The following is a 19,556-nucleotide window of genomic DNA, read 5'->3' on the forward strand; positions in this document are numbered from 1 at the left end:
AGACGGCGTAGCTGCAGACCACCCGCTCGAAGCGCAGCAGGTCGTACTGCGCGGGATCCAGGCGCACGGCCGGCTTGGCGTAGGTGATGTCGCGCACGCGGGCCATGCTGCCGGCCGCGCAGTTGCAGTGCCAGGCGCTCCACTCCTGCCAGGCGTAGCGCGTGTCGCCCACGATCAGCACCGCCCCGTGGGCCGCGGGGCTGACAGCCGCGGGCAGGGCGGGCAGCAGCGGCAGCTCCTTGGTGCCCGCCACCGCCTCCGCCTCCGCCTGGTTGATGTAGCCGGCCGCCACCGTGGCCCTGGCGGCGGCGGGCACCCGCTCCAGCAGCTCGGGGGGCGCCGAGACCTGCGCCCCGTCCTCGTCCGGCTCCTGCGCCCCGCCGGCCGCGCCCAGCCAGCAGAGCGCCAGCGCCAGCCCCGCCAGCGCCAGCCCGGGGGCCATGGGGCTCCGCGACCCTCCGCAGGCGCTCGCCGGGCGGGTCGGGGGTCTCGCTAGGCAACGAGAACAAAGGCGCGGCTGGAACGCCGAGGGAGGGAGGGGGGCGCGGAACGGCCGAGGGGAGGGGGCGCCCGCTCTGACGCCCACTCCTGGCGCCGCCCCCCCCCCACGCTTTCTGGCCGGGAGGGGGGCGCAGGGGGGCTCCGGGCGTCCTGGGAGGGGGGGGGCAAGGCAGCCCATAACTCTGGGGGACGGCAGGGATGCTGTTCCTATCCCGTTTAAAAAGACTAGCAAGACAGAGGGGAAGCGTTGAGTGGGAGGGTCTCCAGAGGCCATCCAGCCGGTCTGGCTCTTTGGGGGCCTCAGGAGGTGCTGCTGGACTGATGGAGCCTGAGGGAGACAAGGGGAAATAGAAGGAGACTGGTTGGCACTTCACACCCAGAATAGACAATTGATTTATCACTTATCCCGGATAAAGCCTTCGGAGGGAGGAGGGAGGGGCTGGACTCCAGCCTCCATCCTCCCCAACCCGGGTAGGCTGGACCTGATTGACAGGCCTTTGTGGCTTCCCCTGTCCTTTGCCGGTTCAGTGGCCCCCTGCGTGGAGGGTTTTCTGCCCCTAAAGAGGGCATATTCATAGTTTGTAAAGCTTGACCGTCTCCCCAGAGCATGTGAAGAGGGCACTCTGGCTGACTTTGCAAGGCAGGGAGTTTTGCACTCCAGGCGGGGTGGGGGTGGGGGAACAAACTGGACGGGGGAAAAACCAGACCCTACTCACTGCTGGACACAGGCCGGGATATGGATCTGTTGCAGGGGGACGATCTGGGCCAGGTCATCCAGGCTCTCCACAAACCGCACTTTCTGCCTGAATTTGGAACTGGAAAAAGGAGAAAGGAGGACACTTGAGGGTGTGTTTGTGTTGGCATTGCCACCTTTGTGGCTGCAACGCAACTCTTTTTTTCAAATCAACCTTGGCATCCTTACACCCACCTGATGAAAGGCTTAAACACCGTCATCAGGGCTTTGATGTACCAGGTGGGATGAACGATGACCAAAGATTTCAAATTCTTCCGAAGCCTGGGGGAAAAAAAAAGGAAAGGAACAGTGGAACTCCATGCCACAGGATTTCGATATCCTGCTTTGTTTCTCCTTCCTTTCTCGGGGTGGGGGGAGGAGAGAAGGTTATAGCACCGAGTAAAACTGGAGATACCGTGCTTTCTAAGTTGCCTCCACAGTGTGTGGTCTTGGGACAGTCAATTTTTTTTATTTATTTATTAAAGTTATATGCCACCTGTCTCACTATAGGAGCAGAATATCAGAATGTGGATAGTCCAACCCCCTGCTCAAGCAGGAGACCCTAGACCATTTCAGACAGATGGCTGTCCAGTCTCTTCTCAAAAGCCTCCAGTGATGGAGCACCCACAATTTCTGGTGGCAAGCAGTTCCACTGGTTAATTGTCCTCACTGTTAGGAAGTTTCTCCTTAGTTCCAGGTTGCTTCTCTCCTTGGTTAGTTCCCATCCGTTGCTTCTTGTCCTGCCTTCAGGGGCTTTGGAAAATACTTTGACCCCCTCTTCTCTGTGGCAGCCCCTCAAATATTGGAAGCCTGCTATCCTGACACCCCCCAAGTCCTCCTTTTCACTAGTCTAGACAAAGCCAGTTTGGCTCTGGATTGGGGCTCTGAATCCCTTGGAGAAAAGGCAGAGGGGGGGAAAAAACATTTGAAAAAGAGAAGTACTTTCTGCCTGTGTAAAGAATGTTCTTTTCCCCCTATTTCTATCTTCCAACAGATGATTCCTTTTGTTGTTTGAGATGGGCGCTGGAGTGCCGTTCAGCGTCCTTGATGACAAACCAGCTGAATAATAATCGCCCACACCCCTTTCTGCAAGGCCTCACCTTGAAGAATTCAGGATTAAAAGAGGGGAAAGGGCTGCTGTTTAAGGCCGCTGAGAGACCCCGGTTCCTTTCAGCCAGGCAGACCTGCTTTAAAATGCTATTTATCCCCAAACCCTTTCTGCAAATGGCCATTAAAAGGCACAAAGCAGGGCTCATCCTTGAAAAGCAGCCCTTTTTAAAAAAAAAAAAACAAGCATCTCTAGGCAATTCTAGAAAAAAACGGAAATATCGGGGGGTGGGGGGGGTGGGGAGGTGCGTGTTCTTCAAATTGCCTTAATTTGGAAGATGCTCACGGCTGCGCCTCTTACCGCCGGTCGATTGTCTGATAGCACTGCTTGATCCAGGCAAAAGATGGAAACCGGCTCCGTGAAGTGGCGCCATTCAGACACACCAGCATGTAATTCTCGGCTACCATCAGCTCCAGAGTTCCTATTATATACCTACAGGGAATGATCAAATAGGCTGGAGTCCATTTCCTGCGTTTTGCCTTCCAGAAAAGCCAAATTGATCCTCTCCCACAGCAGCAGAACAATCAGAAGGGAAAGATAATAGCTGGAGACTGTAAAATCTATCTTTCTTTCTTCTTTCTTTCTTTCTTTCTTTCTTTCTTTCTTTCTTTCTTTCTTTCTTTCTTTCTTCCTTCCTTCCTTCCTTCCTTCCTTCCTTCCTTCCTTCCTTCCTTCCTTTTGTTCTCTCTTTTCTCTTTCTTCCTTCCTTCCTCCCTCCCTCTCTTCCCTCCCTCCCTTTCTTTTTCTCTTTCTTCCTTTTTTTCTTTCTTTCTCCTTTCTCCCTCCCTCCCTCCCTTATTTATTTATTTATCTTCCTCTTTTTCTTTCCTTCCTTCCTTCCTTCCCTTTTTCTTTTTCTTTCTTTCCTTCTTCCTTCCTTCCTTCCTTTTGTTCTCTTTTCTCTTTCTTCCTTCCTTCCTCCCTCCCTCTCTTCCCTCCCTCCTTTTTTTTCTCTTTCTTCCTTTCTTTCTTTTTTCTTTCTTTCTTTCTCCTTTCTCCCTCCCTCCCTCCCTTATTTATTTATTTATTTATTTATTTATTTATCTTCCTCTTTTTCTTTCCTTCCTTCCTTCCCTCCTTTTTCTCTTTTTTTCTTTCTTTCTTCTTTCTTTCTTTCTTTCTTTTTCTCTTTCTTTCTTTCTTACTTACTTACTTACTTACTTACTTACTTACTTACTTACTTACTTACTTACTTACTTACTTACTTACTTACTTACTTACATAAAACAACAGACAGCTCTACCCTAATCTCCTTTTCAAGGTTCAGTTCACGGAGAGACACACAAGGGAAACTTGTAGTAGCAGGCAGCTGACACACAAGCACACACCCCAGATGAGAAGTCTTTAGCCTCTGCCGGGCTTTGCCCCACGGCAGAATCTCAGCATGATGCGACTTGCATTTGGAGCAGGAAAATCGGCCCGTGTTTCCACCTAATCAGCCCGAAGGATTATTTTTACTTTACTTCTCACTAATCCGAGGCCTAGCTACCACATTGAAAACAATAACAAGGCGGGTTTCTGTTCCAGAGTGCCCCTCCAAACTTCTCACCACTCCCCTCAGCTCAGGTAGAGGGGCCGGTGGACGTTACCTGAACAGGTTCTCCATGATGTAGGGATAATTGGGGACGCTGCTTTCTGGCAGGTAGCAAGAAGCAAAAACGAGAACGGCGTTCAGGCCTTCGCCGTAATGGCCTGGGAAAAGGAAGGAGGCAGAGATGAGATCACCACGCAGGATCAGAGTCGCCCTTCCCGTTGAACAAACCGGGAATGGTGGTTCCAAATGTAGGCCGCCGTCCTCTTGGCCAGAGGCTGAGATTACAGTACCTCCGTGGGAGATCACCCTCGCGTAGGGCTCGATGGCGCTTAGATCCACTTTGCGCTCGTGTTCGTCTCCCAGGAATATGCGCCAGACCCGTCCGTCGGGATCCTTGGTGTCCATCACGCGGCCACTGCAGAATTTCTCCGGCAGGTTGGCCTCCACCCGCCGGGCCCGCGGGAGGTCATCTGGGATGGGTGGGGAGGACAGAAAGCGGGCATCAAGTCCCAGCTTTATTGACTCAGAAGGGACCAAATCTCTGCCAGCTGGGATCTAATGGCAGGTCGGCTTCCTTGAGACTCGAACTCGGGACCTCACCTTCCCATTCGAATTCGTGCCCGCTCTCCGGGCCCTCCTGAAGCTCGCTTTCGGAAGGCGTCTCCAGCTCATCCAGGTTGATCTCCAAGCTGGCGTCTGGGGTGCTTTCGGGGAGATCCCCCGATTTTACCGAGCCCTCGCTGAGGTCCGGGGCCTGGAGACGCTTCCTCATGTGTCTCCGGCCGCAGAGTGCCAGGGTGTTGGAGGCGACTGCAGAGAAGGGAAGGATTGTAACGTGGGGTGTTGTGGGGGGTAGAGTGCCTTGAACGATGGAGGCTCTACGAAAAAAAAACCTCTCAAAGGGCAGCATTTTTTTCCTGAATCTTACCCGGACTCAGTTCGGAACTGGAGGGCTCCAGATCTTCTTCCGAGGTCTCCTCCGACAAAGGGCTGTAAAATCAAAGATATTTTGATTTTTTTTTTTTAACTAAGCCCTGATCTCCAAACCCTTTGACTTGGGGGAGGAACCCAGATATATAAAGAAAGCCTTCAGATTATGACGTTATATAGCTCTATAAAGCTATACGGCGAGAGTCACTGGAAGTTAGCAGCCATATAAATTCTCTAAATAAATAAATACATCAAGCTATAAAGGCAATTCAATCTACCGAGGGGATTATATAAATTTAATAAATTTAATAAATTTATTTATTTATTAAATTTAATAAATTTAATAAAGAAATAAATAAATTATAAGGACTCGAACCTTGGCCAGGGGGCTGGACTAGAAGACCTCCAAGGTCCCTTCCAGCCCTAGGATTCTAAGCAGAACCGAGCAGGGCTCCCACGCAGAGAGAACCCTCTAACGTTGTTCAGTACAGACGACAATTTGCAAGTAATTTGCTTCAATTTAAGCAATCTGGTTTTATTTTATCAAGGATTGGGGGGGGGAAACAGCAGGAATTGGGGAGGGAAAAGTGAGATGTCTGCCTGAATCCTAGCCAAGGGAACTTTTTTGACCACCGGTGTTCAAGGGTAGACTGCTCTTGAACACGGAGTCCCCTTTACCGTGGGAATTCGTCGTCCTGCCATTCTTCTCTCAGTTCCAGGTCTCGGATGTTCCCCGCCGGGTCTGACGCCTCCATGGCTTCTTTCTTAAGCCTGCAAAGGCATGAGAGCGACCGGATTTCCCACCTGCCCTGTCGGAATCGCAGGCTGCAATCTCACCGGTACAGAGGCAGTCTCCCCCCCACAGTGCCCTAAAATGGGCAGGTTGGTTTTCTGCTCGCTTTGAGGGCTGGCAAACTCAGCCTGCTGGGGGTTAAGTCCTGGCTCATGCCTGGGGTTGGCCCCGAGAAGGGATTAAGGCCATCGGAAGGTGCTCTGAATGGTTTCTGAAGGTCATTTAGTCTGACCCTGGCTCCGTGCGAGGAACGCATCCCCTTTGTGCTGGCTGGGGAATTCTGGGAATTGAAGTCCACACCTCTTAAAGTGGCCGACTTCGGCGACCCCTGGTTTAGTGCACAGCCGGCCCTGTGGGGCTGCCCGCTCGAATCCCGCCAACTCCCAAGCCAGGACCCTGGGGCTGTGGTCCTCTCTCCATCTTCCAGGCAGCTGGCACACAGGTAGAATGCCCTTAAACCTGGAGGTTCTGTGCCTAGCTTACTAGTGGCTGGTTATTCCAGGCACCCAAAAGGTGATTTAAACTGTGATCAACAGCTTCCTGGGAATCCTGCCAGAGTGGACCAAAAATGTGTTGCCGGGTGCCGCAACCTGTAATTAAGGTGTGACGGAGGGAGCACGGATGTATCTACGTCTGTCCGAAGGGCGTAGCAGAGAAGAAACCACACCCGGAGGGAAATCCATTTGAAGGGAGAGAAACAACCTTAATTTGGGGTAGGCTTGAGGGAAGTGAAATAAAAAAAGGAAAAAAAGAGAGAATCACTGCTTTTTTTTTCAAGAAATGTAGAACCTCCAGCTCCAGCAGCAGCTGACCTTCGAAGGCCAACAAGGAAAGGCCCTCCCTTTCCAGACCTGGGGGCACTGAACAGCTGGAAATAGGTGCCCAGCTGCAAAAGACCCATCTCGAGGAAAACGAATAAGGTGTGAATGTGAATTGGAAGCAAAATCTGGATTTTTTTCATCCTGTGCATGATGGCTGCATTCACACGATGCTAGTCAGTTTGCCGGATGCGCCCCCCCCTTCCAGAGAGGCCTCGAGCTGTTGCCTGTAACTCAGGGAGAACCCCTTGTAAACAGGATGGCCAAAAGGCCGGAAGAGTTGAAATTAAAAACCCGGGATAATTTAAAGCAGCAGGCAAACATGACGTCAAGTGGTGTCAAGTTAATGAACCGGTTCAAAGATGGTGATTGCAGTTCACACCTGCCGAAGGAGAAGCAGATTTCTTCCGTGTCTGCCCCCCCCCCCCCGACTCTTTGGGTGCAATGGCTCAGCACGGCGAAGCCTTCCGAATTTTCTCACCTCTAAACTGGGCGCAAGAATCTATGGCGCGACTTGGCGAGATGGTTGCTACCCTTTGAAAATCAACACAAAGTTCTCGGCGTTTGTTTTTAACACAAAAAGCTTCGCAAAAGGGAAGCACAGCCACAGCTGAATTGGGAAAGCGAAGCGGGGTGGGCGGGAGACCACCAGGAGATTTTGTCTTTAGGAGAAACGAAGGAAGGAAGGAAGGAAGGAAGGAAGGAAGGAAGGAAGGAAGGAAGGAAAAGATTCCTTCAAAGCAACAATGTCAACAACTGTTTTTGTGTTCAAAAAAAGTAGAGAGATTTCTGGCTTGGCTGGAAGGAGATGTTTAATTTAAGCAGGACCCACAATGATAAAAATATGTCGGGCACCAGCCTCCTTTTCTTAAAATTAATGTTTGCAGAGAAGCTGGATAACTACCTGGGCGCAGGTAGATTTTTGCCTTGATTATTGAGGTGGTGCCTGTTTATGTTTCAGGGAGGTTTAACCCGGATAGCAAATTTTTTGTTCTCGTGAAAGGGTGACAGAAGGGTTGAATCTTGTCAGATGGGGAAACCTGCTTACCTTCCGGGTGCGGCTGAACTACAATTCCCATCTAAAGAGTTGGGGGGGTGTCTCCTGGCCAGGCGCCAGCTTAAGAGAGGAATTACAACCTTGCAGGGGGATCGTGAATTCATTTGGCCCTGGGTTGGCCATGGAAAAGAAAGAAAACCCCGGTTTATTGGGGAACAGGCCCTCATCCAGAGTCCTCCCCCCCCTTTGAAGGGACTCACCTTTCCGAGGCAAGGGTCCTGCCGTCTCCCACGAAGGAACCCATGGAGGGTGAGTGGGTTGTCCAGCCAGGTGCGGATCCAGCCTCCCCTACTCGTGATGGGCACCCGAACTCGCACTACAGTCCTGGAGGTGTGGACATGCCAGCGGAAGCCGGGAGAGGCATCTCAAACTGGTTTTTCTGCTTGCAGAGTTTGGCAGAGGGAAGCTGGGTCCTAACGCCGAAGAAGAGCACTCGGGAGAACAGCCACCGGCCGGCTGGGGACGATGGGAATTTTAGAAGAGTGGGATTTGGTGCCAACACGGGTAGCCAAGTTAGCTGAGGGGAGTTGAACAGGAGGGCCTAACCCTGGCCGTTTTAAGACTTGTGGACTTTTAACTCCCAGAATTATGGATTTTTAATTCTCTGAATTATGGACTTTTAACTCCCAGAATTATGGACTTTTAACTCCCAGAATTATGGACTTTTAACTCCCAGAATTATGGATTTTTAATTCCCCAAATTATGGACTTTTAATTCCCCAAATTATGGACTTTTAACTCCCCGAATTATGGACTTTTAACTCCCAGAATTATGGATTTTTAACTCCCAGAATTATGGACTTTTAATTCCCCAAATTATGGACTTTTAACTCCCAGAATTATGGACTTTTAACTCCCAGAATTATGGACATTTAACTCCCAGAATTCCCCAGCCAGTCCGCAAGTTTTAAAGCAGCCAAGGTTGCACACCCCTGGTGTAGTTTGCCGGTTGCGCAAGTATTGTTTTGATGGTCCCTAGGAAGTATTATGGGGTTTGTGATCTTTGTGCCATTGTTAAGTTTTTATTTACTGAGGTCGATTGAGGCCAGGCTGGGCCTTATGGGTGGGAACCCTGATTTTTTTTTCTGCAAATATATAAACAGGAAGTCAAAATTCGGTGGGAGGAATCGCGTTTCCATCTGATCAGCTTTGTTTGTTGCCAACTTCGCCTGGGTTCGCACGACACACTCAACAACAAAGGCGTGTCAGTCGGATGGGCCGACCGGGGTGTGTGTGTCCTTTTGTGAGCTGCCAAATGGGGTCAACGCGCGCAGGCAGGTTGGAGAAAAGGATGCGGGATAAATACATCGCCAGGATCGACGTGTCGTAAAGGGAAGGGCCGATGGATGCAGGTGTGAACACGGACTTTGCGCTTTACCTGTTGAATTAGGCCTGAGTAGCAGAGGGAGGGAAGGATCTTCCCTTTCAAACAGGAGAAAACCAACCGTGATATCAGTTGGCGTCGCAAAGAGGAACACCCAGCTTCAGTGGCACTCTACCTTTGAGTGAACAGGAGCAAGTTTGACTTTTGGGGGTGGCAGAAAGAGGGCATCACAATTTACACTGTTTCTAGAAATGATCCAGGATTCCTACACAACGTCACTTTGTTCCCAGCAACCAGGAATTCACTCTTTCAGTAGTTTGCATGTCTAAAAATTTCTTTATTTGAAATTTCTCCTTTGTTTGGGGGGCCACACAGCCAAGACCAACGTCTCCACCTGCCTATCCCAGGTGCTGCCAAGGGGTGGGGAGAGTGAAATTAAGGCTGGAGTACAGAGGGAGGTGCATGGGGGCTCCAAGAGCCCCCGATTAGGGACCCCCTTAGAAGCTGCCTTAATAAAACACCGTATTTGTGCAGCGAGTGGATTGCAAAATGCCGTAAAATCTGCACAGGTATAAAAAAATACAGGACCGTTTACACCTTTGTAGGAAAATGTTTGAAGGAACAGGAGATGAGGGTTTTTATTTCAGTCCTGTTACAGCAGGACTCTCCAAACTGGGCCACTTGAAGACGTGTGGACTTCAACTCCCAGAATCCCCCAGCCAGCCATACATGGCTGGCTGGGGGATTCTGGGAGTTGAAGTCCACACGTCTTCAAGTGGCCCAGCTCGGAGACCCCTATTCTGCAGGATTCAACCGAGCACAAAACGCACAACACGTCTGAGCTAAATATTGCCGCAAGAAAACTTTGGAACAATTTTGAAGGACGCGCTTGGGGAAAAAAAAAAGAGGATTTGGGGTGCCCCCATCCTCCCCGAGAATCAGAATTCTGCAATTTTGCAGCAAGCAGCCCGTTTTAATCTCACCCCCCCTCCCCTTTAGTGGCAGCGAATGTTGAGTTCGGCAGCCCCCACCCCTGCTTTCTATTCATTGCGAGGGGGGATTAATCACAGATCACGTCCTACAATTAATTAAAGAAACAGCCTTCCCGGCACCCAGCGGCGCCCACCTCCCGCTCGCCGGGAGTCCCCCCCCCGGAATTTGGCGGTGCCCAGAGTCACTTCTTCTCCGGGCTGCGTCTGCCCAAGGAGCGGTCGGTGGCTATGCGGTTGACCCTCTCGAAGATGACCTCGGGCGAGACTTCGGGCAGACCCTGGTGCAGGGGACACTCGTCCACCAGGCTGTTCATGGGGGTGGGGGGCAGCAAGGTGTCTTCATCGGCGGGGTCCTCGCCCAGGCGGAGCGGCTTCGGGGGCTCCTTGGCGGCCCCGCAGGGATCGCGGCTTCCGGTGCCCTGGGAGTCCACCCTGGCCGGGGGGACGCGACTGGAGACCGCCGGCTGCATGCTGGGGCCGGTCGGGCTGGCTCCGGCCCACTGGGTCAGAAATTCCCGGACGATCGGAAGGACTTTCTTGCGAGAGGCGGTGGTGTTGGCCTGCTGGTAGGCGCGGACGGAGGAGCAGCCCGAGAGGTTGGCCCTCTCCGGCTCCCTGCCCAACGATCTCGCGAGGTTCCGAACCGTGTGGACCTTTTCTTTCTTCGAGAGGTTTCCACCCACTCTAGGTGGAAGGGGGGTGAGAGGGGTCCTGGGACACCCCTAGACCTTTCCAAAGTCGGGTCGAACCTTTGATCCCATGACTACTGCACCGGATCAAACCAGTGGCAACGTCTAAAGGAAACAGCCAACTTCAGAGATCATCAAGGATCCCATAGACCTCCTCTTCCTCTTCCATTCTGCAAGCCCCCCCCTCTCCCTTCTAGCCCTGATGATGTTACCTAGTTGGGTCGTGAAACGTCCGCAAGAGAAGCACCAAGTTCAGAGACCACCAGGGGCTTCCCAGGTCAATCCTGAGCAACAGAGATTCTCATCTATTGAAACCCAAGCTTGCTAGTTGTCCTCGACCGCCAGTCCAAAGGTAGAGTGGCTCTGAACATGGAAGCTCCACTCTTGAGAGAGAAGAGCGCTCCACTAACCAAACGGGGGCCTCTTTAAAGAATCCACAAGCCAACCATGAAAGAACCCCTTGTCTTGTGCCCAGGAAATGGGTTTAAAGGCACACTATTCCTGAAGATGGAGGTTCCATCATGCTGGAGAGGCTGTATATTCCCTACTCCAGAATAAATAAATAAATACTGACCTCCCTTGCAGAGGACTGAAACTCTCACACACCCCCGTTCCGTTTTTACCAAACCCTCCCTGACCCACCCATTTAGCAAGCCAGAGGCAGGAGGCTCTCCCCGGCCCCTCTGCCCCCTACCCAACCCCAGCACCCACCTGGGCCAGAGAGCCTGCCGGATGCGACGGCCACAAAGTGAGGCAGGCAGAGGCTGTTTCCCTCCACACCGCCCTGAGCTCCAGAGGGTGGTTTCAGCTTTGGCATAAAGGGGGAAGTTTGCTACCACCAAGGATGACTCAGGCCGGCATCGGGGAGCTGCCAAATCCTGGAGGACTGGGGGTGTGTGTGGGGGGGGGGGGAGAAGGAGGCTGTTGGGGGCAGAGATAGATGCCGAAAAGGAAGGAAAAACAGGCGGAGTCTGCCCAGCCGACTTCCATGCCAGCGGGCAATCACCCCTGTGCCAGGCTGCTCCAGAAATAAAAGTTTTTGGAAAGGGGAACACTGACATCTTTTATACCATGCCTGTTTTGTTTTGTGTTTTTTCCCCTTTTTTCCAAGCTGGGCATTCTGCCATGCTACAAAACCTCCATGCTACAAAACCTTTCATTAAAATGACCCTTCTTCCTTTCTAAAAGCCTGGGGCTATTCCAAGTCAGATAAAAAGTTTGCAGAGAAGTTCCAGTTTGAACCCGGAGCTAGGACTTTCGTCCTTGCTGCTTGAGACAAGAAGCGTTGTTGGGGTGATCTCATAACCACACACACACACACATACACATACACCCCGTCTGATTGATCAACTGGACTCCTTTTTGATAAAACATAAAGCTACCCCAAATGAAACCCCTGTGCTTTTGTCTTGAACAAGGCTGAGCCAAACCAACAGATCCTAAAATCACAGGGTGAATTTATTTGGGATGGTTGAATTAAACGTCGGCAACCAGGAGGGGGGGGGGCTCAGATTCCTGCATCTGATATATTAGAAAGCTGTCCAGGCGTGCAAAGTGCAAAGCTTACACTATAAATTCACCAATTAAGGTTTAAGGAGTCCCACAATATCTTCAGTGTACTTGCAAGAGAACCCCGTGGGGCTTAAAATAAATGTTCTTTTTAAGCATCATGACTTTTGAGTCACCCTCATCGAAAAATTTGCATTAGCTAATATTTTGTCAAGCAGGGTGGTGTCCAATTATTTATCTGCTTGGCAACATGGGTTAAAATGTAAATAAGTAAAGGAAAAAAACCCAAGAGCTGGTTTCAAACAGAAGGGCAAAAAAATTGAACTCAGAAAGCTTCGGAGAGTGGTCAGTTTCAGTTCTTGGAAAAATAATAGCAAATCCAAGATCGGTCGGAAAATAATTCCAAAGTAAACCCAGAGGTTTGGAACAGAGAGACAGTTTGCCTGTCAGCTGATCAAATAACCCTCCCTGGAGATGCACCTTGCGAGAAAGTGTTGCAAATTTTGCATTAAAAGAGATATATATATTTTTTTTAATCAGGACGGAACAAGCAGAAGCTCGCTTAAAAAAAGGAAAAAGAAAAAAATAAGGAATTTGGAAACGGGACATTTAACCTTTGACCAAACCCAGATGGGGAGTTTCACTATTGACAATAATGACATTTTTTTTATTTATTTTAGTTTTGCCCTTCGCCTCGCTGGTGGCAAAGCCCCGGGCAGTCGAGTGGCAATTAAAAAGCCACAAAGGCTGCGACCCGTGCATTTGCACGCTCGCACAATCGCCCCCCCCCCCCCAAGGTGGAAGGCCCGAAACGAGGAAGCCTACCTGTTCCGACCTAATAAGTTTCTTTAGCCGTTTGTTGATTCTCTTCCTAATTTTACCTGAGGGAGGTAGAGAGGTGAGGACTTTAGGAAGCGGAAGACGTTTTGGGTCGTGAAGACAAATGACCCCCCAGGTAATTCCTACCCTTCCCACACACACACTGTTTTCTAGGGAGATGGGGATGTGGGTGTGGCGAAGGGGGATACAAAAGACCCCCACCCACCAAATCTGCTGCTTACCTCCAGGCTGGAGCTGCTGCTGTCTAGAGAGGACGCGGGCAGCCCCCCTCCCCTGCCTCGGCTGCTCCCCCTCCCCACCTGCCCGCTCGGCTAACCGGCAACGGCAGGGACCTTTGGCTGTGGTTAATGAGTGGCAGAGGCTCCACGGGGCGCCTGCGTGAACATCCCTCCCGCTCTGCCACCTGCCAAACAGGCTCTTTTCCAACAAGGGATGTTCTGGGTTGGTTTGCACCGGCTGGCGCCAGCCAGGGCAAAATCCGCCCCGGACACAAAGCAAGACCCCAGGTTTAAGGGCAGAAGATCGGCTGGAAAGAGAGAGAGAGAGAAAAAAGAAAGCTCAGATGCTCCTTCCTAAAAATCACACCGTAAATTGAGACTGGGCAATGGAGGACAGTTCCCCATAGCAGGATCCAATTTCCCCCCCCTTTCTCCCCCATTTTTTACTGGGGCGCGTAAACCTCCCCCAAAGTGTCTTAATTGCACCTCGGCTGTTCATTCCTCCTTTGTGGCGGTCCTGTAACCCGGCCGTATGCCCCGATTTTGGCGTCACGAGAGACTTGACATGGAAACTGGCTACGAGGGGTCCTTGACTTATGACCACAACACCCAAAATTTCTCTTGCTAAACGAGACATTCGTTAAGTGAATTTTTGCCCCCTTTTACCAACTTCCTCGCCAGGTTTGTTAAGCGAATTGCTGCAATTGTTAAGTTAGCAACACGGTTGTTAAAAGGATCTCATTTCCTCTTTGGCTTGTCAGTAGGTGACAAAAGGGGATCCCCTGACCCCGGGACGCTGCGGCCGTCGTAAATACGAGTCTGTTGCCAAGCATCCGAATTTGGATCACAGGGATGCTACAACGGTCCTACGTGTGAAAAACTATAATAAGTCACTTTTCCCAAGGCTGTTGTAACTTTGAACGGTCACTAAAATGACTGTTGTAAGTCGAGCACTTCCTGTATTTGCACCAGCCAAGCCTCACTTCCTTAAGCCAAGATAGACACAGATGGTTTTCTTCCTTCCTTCAAGCCACGATTAATTTAGGGAAATAAAATCAGCCTGGCACCGTTGCAGCCAAGCTGGAAAATCGGAAGGATTGAGTTTGGGGATGAGAAAAGATGCTAAAGGCCAGCCAGGTTAGAGAAGAAAAACCAGTTAAGGTTTAGCGATAAGATTGGGGATTCAGAAGTGACGTTTCCCCCCCCCGCCGTAATCCACAGGGATTCGGGTTGAGATTCCACTCACCGCGTCTTGGAGTTGGCCCTGCTGACTGAACACCGCGAGCTGCCGAAACGGCTTCTTGCGGTCCCCGAAGGAGATGGTCATGGCGACGAGCAGGCTGAAGCCTCTTTGGTGACAGAAAGCGGCCAGATCCTGCTCCAGCCCAGGCCGGTGCAGGAAATCCTGAAAAAAGGGAGATTTAAAACACAGGTAGACCCAACTGTGCCAACTTGAAGACTTGTGGACTTCAATTCCCAGAATTCCCCAGCCAGCACAGCTGGCTGGGGAATTCTGGGAGTTGAAGTTCACAGGCCATCCAGTTGCCAACGTCGGCCAACCCTGGTTTAGAGAAAGCAAACACGGTTGGGGTTCACTTAACAGCTGTGGCAAGACAGATGGCAAAAAGGGGGCAAAACTCACTTAACGAGCGTCGTATGTCGAGGATGACAGGCTTCACACTCACCTGGAGAGCCACGTACACGGCGCTAATGGCCACCGTTGCTTTTTTGCTGGCCAGGCTTTTGAGGTCCTTCCGCAGCATCTGCTCGGTGGTGAGGCCTGTGGGAGGGAGAGTCCGAATTTTTGGGGGTGTGTATGTGTGTGTGTGTGTGTGTGTGTGTGGTATGTGTGGCACCTGGCATTCCTCCAGGTGCCACACATCAATTTGGGGGGAAATTGACGGCCTGCCCTGCCCTCCTTCTGCCTCCCAGCGGATTCCCAAACAAGCCCACATCCTGCAATCTTGGCTTGCAGATGACCCTGGCTGGGGGGGGGGTCTTAAAGGGAACCCGCCCAGGGATGCCTGCACACCTGAGACGTCAAACTTGGCTCTCTGCAGAGCGTCAAAGACCTGGTTTCTCGGCTGCAGCTCGGGGAACATGGATTCCAGCCGAGAAACGCAACGGGCGTCCTTGGGGGTTACTTTGCCGGCTTCGACGGCCATGTTCACACAATCCAGCAGGATGGTTCCTGGCAGGGCAAAAAAAAAAAAAAAAAAAACTGGGTCAAGGAAGGCCCCAATTCAAGGCAGTCCAGACGGTCTGCGCTGCAAATTTCCCGATGGCAAATGGGCAAGGTTTGGGGTGAATCTGCGCAAGTTGCTCGCCCTCACCGTGCAGCAGAGCAGCAATTTGGCTGTCTAAAGTTGGCACCCCGGCTTGCAGGAGCCTCTCGGCCACCAGGGTGGCACAGGAGCCCACCAGCTCGGCCGTCACTCTGCAGGGAGGGGGCCTCTCCCACTCCAGGGGCCGGTGGTCCAGCACCTCCACCACGGCTGCCTCCAGCCCTGCGTCTTTGCTGGGGAAAGAGACAAAAGAGGTGGGGATAAGCACTCCCCATCCCATCAGCCACAGCCGAGAGGGGCTCCCATGAAGCTGGCAGTCGTGGAAGATGGAGCACAGCTGGGGGACTTTGGATAGAGGTAGTCCTTGACTTACTCCCCAGACATTCAAACATAGGGGGCAGAGGCGCAGTGGATGGACTGAGCCCTAACCCCGCTTTGCATGGGGGGGGGGCTGCTCCTGTCTCTGCCCACCTGGGCAGGATGTGGTGGTCCACCAGCGTCATGGACAGCAGCCCGGCCTTGTTCAGCCCCGCCAGGTCGATCTCATCCCGGAAAACGAGGACTTTCTCGGGGATACGTTGCTGATGGAGAAGGAAGGCGCTCTCCGTCCGAAGAGGGAAGTCGACCCGGGGGATGTTGAGGACCGGAACGAAGGCCGCCTCAGAGTCCAGAGAGGTCTGGGGGGGGGCACAAAAGGATGGTGGGAATTTACACGGGGGGGGGGGACAGCAAGGAACACGCAGAGCATCAAAGAAGGTGGAAATGGAACCTCGAAATAAGACCAAGACAGGACTTTGTGGAGGAGAAGGACACATCCGTGAGGTGGCAGCCAAATAAATTGCTTTAAAAACCCAAAATGTCCAGGGTGTCCCTGGAGGGGGGGGAGGGCAGAAGTCTCTGTATCCTCCTTGTACTCCTCCCCAGGTCTGAATCCTGCAAATCGCCGCCCGGCACCCAGTTTTAATTCTGCGACATGGAACTCAGAGGAGAGAGGGCCACAGGAAGGGGCCTGGGAGATGCATCAGCAAATTATGGGAGGGGTCCCGGGGCAGGCCCAAGGCGTTCTAGCGAGATCAGAACCCGGAGCGACACATCGAAAGGCTGACCTTTGCCAAAAAGTAGGCGAGGACCAAGGCGGATATCATGGAGTCGAGATCACACGCCTCGTTGCCCAGCACCACGTGAACGGCCCTTTTGCTCTGAACGTGATCCTGCCAGGGGACAAGCAAGGAGATGAAACGAGGATGAAACAGAGAGTTTCCAGAGACGGGGCATGTCTGGGGTGGGCACAGCAAAGGGGAACGTTCTTGGTGATCGAAAATAAAAGGAAGGGCTCCAGAGCACATGAGGGCTGGACCGCAGGGCCTGAATTCGAGGGGAAAATTAGCACTCGGGCCCGCTCCCCCTTGTTCAGCCAGGGGCAGCGTCTGTAAAAAGGGCACGATGCCAACTTTCAGAGGGGGACAGATAGGAAAGCAGGGCACCTATTTCTGGGCTCATTCTCCTACTTCGATTCCTTTGCCAACCAAGCTGAAAGAAAGAGGATAAATGAAGAAAAATCCAAGTGAAAATGTCTGTATTTGGCTCATAAGACGGCCAGTTTTTCTGAATTAACTCGGTTGAGATTAGAACCGCAAATGGACGTGGTTTATTATTATTTTTTGTTTAAATTAAGGAGGGGTAAAAGGGTTGCTGAGAAGCAGGTGGTGCCAGCTATTAGGAGACCCTGGAAAGCTTCCCCCGCCCTCCCTCTCTGCAAACAAACCCTGGTTTCCCAGTGCCGGCAGAACGCCGGAAGACGTCAGCCGACAAGCCACGTCCAGATCACCTGAGGCTGGAAAGGTGGGATGCGGCCAGGGCGGAGGTTTAGCGGCAGAGCAGATGGCTGGGGGGGGGGCAGACCGGAAATTAAAATGGGAGGGGGATTCAGAAGCGAAAGAGGCCGGGCGTTCCCACCAAGAGGCCCTCAGGGGCCCAATGGAAAGGGCCGCCTGCGTAGAAGCCATCTGGACAAGCAAACTTAATAATGGTGCTGCTTAATGACGAGTTTTCCGGTCTGTTGTAGTCGTAACTCAAGGACGTTGGTACAAAATGTATGTCTGGAGCAGAGGTGTCCAAGCTTGGCCACTTTTAAGACTTGTGTGTGGACTTCAGCTACCAGAATCCCCCAGGCAGCCGGGGAATTCTGGGCGTTGGAGTCCACCCGTGTGAAAAGTGGCCAGACTGGACACTCCTGGTCCAGAGGGACAGCGGGAAGCGCCGTCCAAGGTGGAAGAGTCGCCCAAGGGTCGCCCAAGGGGACCTGGAGGGCCAGAAAGCCAGGGCATCGGAGCCTCTGCCCACCCACCCGGCGGCCTCTGTGCCAGGGAGGCTGCCAAGCAGACGGGCAGAAGCAGCTGACGGGGCCGCCTGACTCACCACCCTCCAGGCGACACAAGACCGTGAATCACCCACAGACGGGGGTCAAAACAAGGCCGGGAAAAGCTCCCTCCCTGGTCAGGATTCGAATCCTGCCCCGGGCCCCAACCTCCTTCTTCCCTTCCCCCCACCCCCCACCCCAGAAGCCGGCAGGGTTGGGGGCTGCTTAACAGAGGGGAAATTCACATTTTAGCCTCTACCTCCTTAGTGGTGGGTGGGGATGATGGGAGTCAGATGCTGTCCCTGCAAGGGTGGTGGGTGGGGATGATGGGAGTCAGATGCTGTCCCTGCAAGGGTGGTGGGAGGGGATGATGGGAGTCAGATGCTGTCCCTGCAAGGGTGGTGGGCGGGGATGATGGGAGTCAGATGCTGTCCCTGCAAGGGTGGTGGGAGAGGATGATGGGAGTCAGATGCTGTCCCTGCAAGGGTGGTGGGCGGGGATGATGGGAGTCANCGGGGATGATGGGAGGCAGATGCTGTCCCTGCAAGGGTGGTGGGCGGGGATGATGGGAACTGGAAGTGGTCTGGCGCCCCCAGGAAGGAGGCGGGTGTACCTTTGACCAGCAAGTAAGACAAAACTAAATAAGGGGAAAGATGGGAGTTGGAGTCGTCCAGCCTCCTCGGGAGTGGTGGGCGGGGATGATGGGAGTCAGATCCACGGAGAAGTAGTGAGTAGGGATGATGGGAGTCCGACTGGCCTAGCCTAGGCAGAGCGGCTGGGGATGATGGGAGCGAGTAGAGCCCGGGGAGGAGGAGGAAAGGAGCGGCCCATGGGGCTGGTAGTCCTCCCGGGGGGGGGAGTACCTGAAGGGCGGCCCTGCAGCCTTCCAGGAAGCTCTCCATGGCTCCGGACAGCCTCGCCCCCGCCCCACCAAGGGCCTACCGCGCCACCACACGTGTGAACGGAGGGCGCGCGGACACGTGTCGAGCCGGCCTCAGCCGCGCCCCCCCCCTCAGGGCGGCCATCGGGTTCGCCGCGGGGGGGGAGGAGCCAAAACAGCGGCGCCTGATTGGCCGGCCCGGAGGCGGAAGGGCGCGGCTTCACCCGCCGCTCTGCGCAGGCGCGGGGACGAAGCGCCGCCTCCCTCTCCCAGCTGGCGTGGAAAAGGGCGTGGCCGAAGCACGCGCTCTCTCCCGGCGACGTCACCGCGGCCAGGGGCGGCTTTGCCTACCTCGCAGGGCGGGCGGTCACCGGGTGTGGTGGGGGGGGGGCGCGTGGAACCGGGCGGCTCCGGGTTTTATGCCGCGTGCACGGCCGTCTGAACGCGCCTTTCTCACGGCGGCTCTTGCAGCAGCGGTTGCCCTTTGCTCCGCTTTTGCAAGTTTTTCTGCCCGGAGATGCCAGCTGGAGCCCCGGAGCAGCGAAGGGCTGGCGGGGCGGGAGGGAGGGGCCTCTGAGCCCCCGGGAGACCCCCCCCCCGCTTTGCTTCCTGGCCATCTCGGACTTCCACGGAGTTTTGACGGCGCCCCGGCTTCGTTGCCCTTCCGAAGCCCTCCTGCCTCCTCCCTCCTGCGCCCGGTTGGGCGAAAGCACCGCCGGCATCCCGAAGCTCAACAGGTAAAGCCTCGCCCCCCCCCCCCCCCCAGGAACCGCGTGGCAGGTTGCAATGCAGCTGCCCGCCTTTGCAACGCGGCCGGGCTGGCTCCGGCTCCAGAGGAGCTCCGTGCAAGGGGAGCCAGCTTCGTTTTCTCCCCTCCGAGGCCGGAAGACCCCAACGCCCCTCCCCGCCTTGATCCAGAAAGATTTGCCCCTTTCCCGAAGCCGAATCGGTCCCTTCCAGCGAGTTGCCAAGCCTCCCCTCCCTCC

The 19,556-nt window shown here is 53.5% G+C and overlaps 2 protein-coding genes across 2 annotated transcripts; both read right to left on the bottom strand.

The window, feature by feature from the left end:
• Window positions 1-1,213: 1,213 nt before the first annotated feature.
• Window positions 1,214-7,791, bottom strand: BNIPL (BCL2 interacting protein like). Its single transcript, XM_015822035.1, has 9 exons — window positions 7,675-7,791; window positions 5,485-5,577; window positions 4,805-4,866; window positions 4,477-4,686; window positions 4,167-4,346; window positions 3,932-4,034; window positions 2,643-2,774; window positions 1,430-1,516; window positions 1,214-1,316 (listed from the first exon to the last, which is right to left on the bottom strand). The coding sequence occupies exons 1-9, from the start codon at window positions 7,716-7,718 to the stop codon at window positions 1,214-1,216; spliced, it is 1,014 nt and encodes a 337-aa protein (XP_015677521.1). The 5' UTR covers window positions 7,719-7,791.
• A 2,181-nt stretch (window positions 7,792-9,972) lies between these two features.
• Window positions 9,973-18,592, bottom strand: PRUNE1 (prune exopolyphosphatase 1). Its single transcript, XM_029285248.1, has 9 exons — window positions 18,554-18,592; window positions 16,438-16,542; window positions 15,803-16,008; window positions 15,380-15,564; window positions 15,079-15,237; window positions 14,732-14,826; window positions 14,266-14,451; window positions 13,627-13,634; window positions 9,973-10,393 (listed from the first exon to the last, which is right to left on the bottom strand). The coding sequence occupies exons 1-9, from the start codon at window positions 18,590-18,592 to the stop codon at window positions 9,973-9,975; spliced, it is 1,404 nt and encodes a 467-aa protein (XP_029141081.1).
• Window positions 18,593-19,556: the final 964 nt, after the last annotated feature.

The sequence above is a fragment of the Protobothrops mucrosquamatus genome, unplaced genomic scaffold (genome assembly GCF_001527695.2).
Source record: "Protobothrops mucrosquamatus isolate PMUCROS unplaced genomic scaffold, P.Mucros_1.0 scaffold1446, whole genome shotgun sequence".
NCBI classification, from domain to species: domain Eukaryota; kingdom Metazoa; phylum Chordata; class Lepidosauria; order Squamata; family Viperidae; genus Protobothrops; species Protobothrops mucrosquamatus.

Coding starts and splice junctions, on each gene's coding strand:
- BNIPL (XM_015822035.1), bottom strand. CDS start 7,718: ATGGGTTCCTTCGTGGGAGACGGCAGGACCCTTGCCTCGGAAAG. Junction 4,867..5,484: donor CAGGACGACGAATTCCCACG/GTAAAGGGGACT, acceptor TTGATTTTACAG/CCCTTTGTCGGAGGAGACCT. Junction 4,347..4,476: donor GCACGAATTCGAATGGGAAG/GTGAGGTCCCGA, acceptor CACCCATCCCAG/ATGACCTCCCGCGGGCCCGG.
- PRUNE1 (XM_029285248.1), bottom strand. CDS start 18,592: ATGGAGAGCTTCCTGGAAGGCTGCAGGGCCGCCCTTCAG. Junction 16,543..18,553: donor GCTGCAGGGCCGCCCTTCAG/GTACTCCCCCCC, acceptor GTCCCCTGGCAG/GATCACGTTCAGAGCAAAAG. Junction 15,565..15,802: donor GACCACCACATCCTGCCCAG/GTGGGCAGAGAC, acceptor CTCTTTCCCCAG/CAAAGACGCAGGGCTGGAGG.